At 38.9% G+C, this 6,000-nt stretch overlaps 1 protein-coding gene across 1 annotated transcript in view; it reads left to right on the forward strand.

The window, feature by feature from the left end:
• The window catches only part of DNAH9 (dynein axonemal heavy chain 9), a 376,206-nt gene that overhangs the window by 93,709 nt on the left and 276,497 nt on the right, over positions 1-6,000 (forward strand). Inside the window, exons 21-22 of the mRNA XM_026456281.1 lie at positions 1,720-1,850; positions 2,177-2,303. Coding sequence (XP_026312066.1) covers positions 1,720-1,850; positions 2,177-2,303 — 258 coding nt within the window. The remainder of the gene's footprint in view (positions 1-1,719; positions 1,851-2,176; positions 2,304-6,000) is intronic.

A 6,000-nucleotide genomic window follows, 5' to 3' on the forward strand; every position in this document is an offset into this window, starting at 1 on the left:
GAGAGAAGGAATGGCAGGCCTGGGCTTGAGTCCTCATTCTCTCACTTGCAGCTGTGGGACCTTGGGCAGGGTACTTAACCTCTCAATGCCTTGGTTTCCCTGTGTGTAAATTGGGACTAATACTAGTATCTATTCCAGAGTCTTCATTAAAACAATGCACATAACACATACCATTATGATTGTTGTTATGTAATAATAATACCACAAGCTCTACCACCTCACCAGGTGCCATGCATTTGGCTGAAGCACGTAGCATATATTAGTCTGTCCATCATTTCAGTAATACTGTGAGTGTGTATGTCTGGGAAAAATGATAACAACTGATTAATTTTGACATCAAAGGAGTATATTTGCTGACGGAAAATTCATTTTGGTTATATACTTTTGCACTGGTCCAGAAAGAACGTTCCAGAAAGATTCACTATCTACTTAGGAATTAAGTGTTGTATGCCTGGGGATTGGGGGTGGTCTCTGAGACCTTTTCAGAGAGTCCTCAAGATCAAAATTATCTTAATAATCATATTAAGATGTTATCTGCCTTTTTTCTTGCTCTCATTCTTCCATGAGTGTACGGTGGGGTTCTCCAGAGTTCAGATGACATGTGATATCATAATAAATTGATACAGAAGCAGTTTTCTGTTAAATCGGATATTGCAGAGATTTGATGAAGGTGAAATCATGACCCCTTTTCAACTGTTATTTTTTTGTTTTGGAAAACATATTTAAGTATTTTATTTATGCTAACATAATGGGTTTATTATTGTTACTTTTTTTTTTTTTTTTTTTTTTTTTGAGATGGAGTCTCACTCTGTCACCCAGGCATGATCTTGGCTCACTACAACCTCTGCCTCCCAGGTTCAAGCAATTCTCCTGCCTCAGCCTTCTGAGTAGCTGAGATTACAGGTGCATGCCACCATGACTGGCTATTTTTTTTTTTTTTTTAGTAGAGAGGAGGTTTCACCATGTTAATCAGGCTGATCTTAAACTCCTGACCTTGTGGTCCACCCACCTCGGCCTCCCAAAGTTCTGGGATTACAGGTGTGAGCCACCACGCCTGGCTTATTATTGTTACTTTTTAAATCTTTTTTTTGTTTTGTTTTGTTTTGAGACAAAGTCTCCCTCTGTCACCCAGGCTGGAGTGCAGTGGCACAATCTTGGCTCTCTGCAACCGCAAACACCATCCTCTGGGTTCTAGCAGTTGTCATGCCTCAGCCTCCTGTGTAGTAGCTGAGATTATAGGCACGCACCACCAAGCCCAGCTAATTTTTGTATTTTTAGTTGAGACAGGGTTTCTCCATGTTGGTCAGGCTGGTCTCGAACTCCTGGCCTCAAACCATCCCCCTGCGTCAGCCTCCGAAAGTGCTGGGATTACAGGTGTGAGCCACTGCGCCCGGCCTAAATGCATTAATGAATATTTTTAGAAATTTCTTTAAAAAAAAACCTTTAGCCTCTAGTACAGAAAATATTGAAAGATATGATAGATAGGACCTACATAAACAAAAGCTCTTGGACTCCTAAATAATTTTTGAAAATGTAAACGGATTCTAAGCTGAAAATGTTTGAGAACTGCAGCTTAAACTAAGGGTGTTTCCTTCCTTGAGTCTCTTCTCTATATTTGACAAGCCAGGAACAAGTTTCTGCTTCTAACTGGCTCCATGGAGGGAGCTTCTAGGAACTGAGCGGAGTGGTGGTGAATTGCTTCCACATTTTTATTTGCAGGATTCTAAAAGGTTTGAAAGCATCGACATTGACTTTAAAGAGCTAGCTTATGATGGCCAGAAAACTCCAAATGTGGTGGAAGCCACCAACAAACCAGGCCTGTATGAAAAGCTGGAGGATATTCAGGGCAGGTGAGGGTCCACCGGTTACCCCTTCTCTAATGAGAAGGCATCATTTCCTTTTCCCCATCATCTCTGAGACCAGTGGTCGGGAGTGAGTATGCGTGCCTTGCATGTCTCTCACTTTGCCTGTGTGTTTGGGTAACACAGGGCATTATTAGAGATGTTGACGCCAATGTAGACACATCTGTGTATATCTTTGCAAATATCTCTAAGTGTTTCTTGTGCTAATTTTTGCATATATTCCATCTATTGCATATATGTACATTTAGGTAATATATGTGTATCCATGGGTCCAGGCATTCTTAATTGGGAAATTCTATGTTCTGTGCCCTCAGATTGTGCCTGTGTGAGAAGGCCCTGGCAGAGTACCTCGACACCAAGAGGCTTGCCTTCCCTCGGTTTTACTTTCTCTCCTCCTCTGATCTGTTAGACATCCTTTCCAACGGCACGGCTCCACAACAGGTAAGCTGGAGGAGCATCTGCAGAAAGGTCTAGGAGGACTGAGGGGTGCCCAGCAGGAGGCAGTTTCCGGCTCCCCATCACCATCATGCCTCTTCTCTCTGGCAGGTTGTGTACTTCAGACCTGTGTTGCCCCCAGCATCATCATATACCTCGGAGCTTCCTTCCTTTCTTCCTTCCTTCCTTCCTTCTTCCTTCCTTCCTTCCTTCCTTCTTTCCTTCCTTTCTTCCCTTCCTTCCCTCCCTCCCCCTCTTCTTTCTTTCTTTCCTTTCTTTCTCTCTTTCTTTCTTTCTCCTTTTTTTTTTGACGGAGTCTTGCTTTGTTGCCCAGGCTGGATGGAGTCAGTGGCACGATCTTGGCTCACTGCAATCTCCACCTCCTGGGTTCAAGCGATTCCCCTGCCTCAGCCTCCCAAGTAGCTGGTACTACAGGTGTCTGCCACCACGCCAGCTGATTTTTTTGTCTTTTAGTAGAGACAGGGTTTCGCCATGTTGGCCAGGATGGTCTTGATCTCCTGACCTCATGATCCGCCCGCCTCAGCCTCCCAAAGTGCTGGAATTACAACCGTGAGCCACTGCGCCTGGCCACCTCGGAGCTTTCTTAATCCCCATCAGTATTGCTGCTCAGCATGCCCTCTGGCCCATCAGAGGCTAATCCCTAACAAAGAACTGAGAAACTTTGAGTATGGCAAAGGTGGAAGGGGTTAAGGCTTGGCAGAGAATGCCTTCAATCTGGTTCTAAAGAGTGATCCAGGAAATACTGGTCAAATTCGATAGCTAAAATTTCTATAGGGAGATAAGATTGGAAGTTATGTTAACTGAAATAAGGAGATAAGGCTTGTTGGCAAAAGCATATATGAGAAGCCCAAAATTTGGGGTTCTGGCTTCTGGTTCTAGGCAGTTACTAGCCATATAGTCTTGGACATGTGACTTCTTAGCAACAAACTTTCCTTATCTGTAAAACAGAAGAAACCTGCTGTGTTCCAAGGTTTTGTGAGTATTAAAGTAACTAATTGAAGCATGTGAGTATTAAAGTAACTAATTGAAGCAGTGTTGGTATTTGGAGCTACAGACATTGGTTCTGAAATTTGGGAGTGCACCAGAATCCCTTGGAAGGCTTGTCAAAGTACAGATTCCTCGGTCCCACTCCCACTGTTTCTGATTCACTACATCTGGGTGGAGCTGAAGAATTCGCATTTCTAAGAATTTTCCCAGTATGCTGCTGGTCTAGGGACTACACTATGAGAACTACTGCTCTCAATATTGTCTGGTTCTCAAAATGCTTGGATTAGTTCTTTTTCCTGATGTGATTTTGTTATTCATTTAAAGTATAGTTGGGCTCATTTGCTTCTTTTTGCTTTCAGTGTTAGGGTTTTTCCCATACTTGTTTATTTGATTGTTTGAATATGTATGACGCTGATAGGATTCCAAAAGTCAAACTATGCAAAAAGATATGTATATATTCAGATATACAATTTTCCCTCCTCTATTCCTTTCATGCCATCACCGCCTCTGCTCCACCCCCTATAGGTAACCAATTTCATTAATTTCTGGGTTATCTTTCCTATGTCTATCTTTACAAAAATAAGCAAATGCATATTTACATTCATGCATGTACATTTTCTAATTTCCCGTTCTTTCATACACAAAAGGTAGCATGCTACGCCTACCTGTTGGCACTTTGCTTTTTTCTACTTAGCTATATAGCTTGGAAATCACTCCATATCAAGTCAAAGATATCTCCCTCATTTTGTAATGTTTGCATCATACTCCATGGATATACCATAGTTTGGCCATAGGTTATTTATAACATTTTGTAGTTACGAATAATGTGGCATTGAATAATCTTGGACTTTGTATTGTTGGCGTCTGTCTTCCAGGTAAACTCCTAATAGTGTGATTGCTGGTTCAAAGGGTAGATACAGATGTAGTCTTGTTAGATATTGCCAAGTTTCCTCCCTTTTGCTTCACCACAAACAACAGACGAGAGCTTCTCAAACACAGCCAAAGGATGGAACCACGCATAAGTTTTTTTGTCTTTGACTTACCCTTTCTAACAGTGAGATTAGGTTTTGATTTGTTTATAAGAAGCAAGTACTAAAGAGAGATTATCCCTGATAGTTATAGTACTTCTTTTTTTTCTATAGATGGAAATATTTCCAAAGTAGCCCAGGTGTGGTGGTGTTGAAATATTTATTGTTAATGCATTAGTATTCTGTATTATAACTGTATTTCTATTCATTCTATGTATAGAAGGGGTCAGATCACTGCCAGATTTTTTTTATACCTCACTCTTTTTAAAAATTAATTAATTTTTTTTCTTTTTTTGGAGGTGGGATCTTGCTCTGTTACCCAGGCTAGAGTGCAGTGGCATGATCATAGCTCACTGCAACTTCAAACTCTTGGGCTTAAGCGATCCTTTCACCTCAGTCTCCAGAGTAGCTGGGACTACAGGCGTGAGCCACCTCACCCAGCTAATTTTTAAAAATTCTTTGTAGAAACGGGGTCTTGCTTTGTTGCCTGGGCTGATTTTGAACTCCTGGCTTCAAGCAATCCTCCCCCGCTCGGCCTGCCACAGTGTTGGGATTACAGGCATGAGCCACCAGAATATGCCTCATTCTTTCTTACGTTGATTCGTTTCTTATTTGATTTGAGTACATTTTTGAGTAGTCCCCACACCCTAAGAGGTGAAGCATGGTGGAATACATCCTAATGCCTTCTATATCTGTGATTCTGTCATTTCACATGTGAGCAAGTGAATGGTTAGGGTTAGAATTCATGAGTCACAGTGACTACCTGTCAATCCATGCAGATATCACTCTGCTGTTTGTTGTTACAAAGAAGTCATCTGAGGCCTGCCTGCTTTACAGAAAATTTCTAGATAGCCTAATTTCTATCTAGGTCCCTATAGAGAATCAAATTTAAATTAATATATCAAAATTTGTATGCTTATATACTTGCTTTATTTTGTTCATTTATCCCTAAAACATGATAAGGTTTTGTCCTATCTGAAAACCAGAGCTTTTATGATCTGGAAAAAGTTTTCTTCTAGCATGTGTTTAAATATTATATCTATTCCATTTATCTGTATATTTTTTCATTCAGGTTTATCATACTTCCATAAGCTGAGATTCCACTTTATACACGCTATATACATTACCTTCTCTTTAATCACATTTTTATCTCTTAGTCCTCTTCCTTGGCATTTATCACTAAGTTTCTCAAGCTCTTCCAACATATTTAATTTTTTGTGTCAATTCAGCACTTTAGTGTAGTTAATACTGCTATAAACTGTACTCTGCCATTGTTAGTCTCTTTCTCTACCTCTGCCAAGTTATCTTTCACATGTTTTATAGACTTCATGTTTCTTTAATTTAATTGAAGGTAAAACAAGGTGATGGTTTCCAAATTGATTTGTTTCCATTATTAAAGGTTTAAAAAATTTTACATATAATTTTATGTAAAGTTATATATAATTATATGTAAAGGTTAACAATTTATATATGTATTTTATATATATAAAATTTATATATATTATGTATTTTATATATATAAAATTTATATATATTTATATATTTTATATATAAAATTTATATATGTATTTTTATATATAAAATTTATATATTTATATATAATTTATATATTTATATATTTATATATAATTTATATATTTATATATTTATATATATTTATATATAAA

The sequence above is a fragment of the Piliocolobus tephrosceles genome, chromosome 16 (genome assembly GCF_002776525.5).
Source record: "Piliocolobus tephrosceles isolate RC106 chromosome 16, ASM277652v3, whole genome shotgun sequence".
Classification (NCBI taxonomy): Eukaryota; Metazoa; Chordata; class Mammalia; order Primates; family Cercopithecidae; genus Piliocolobus; species Piliocolobus tephrosceles.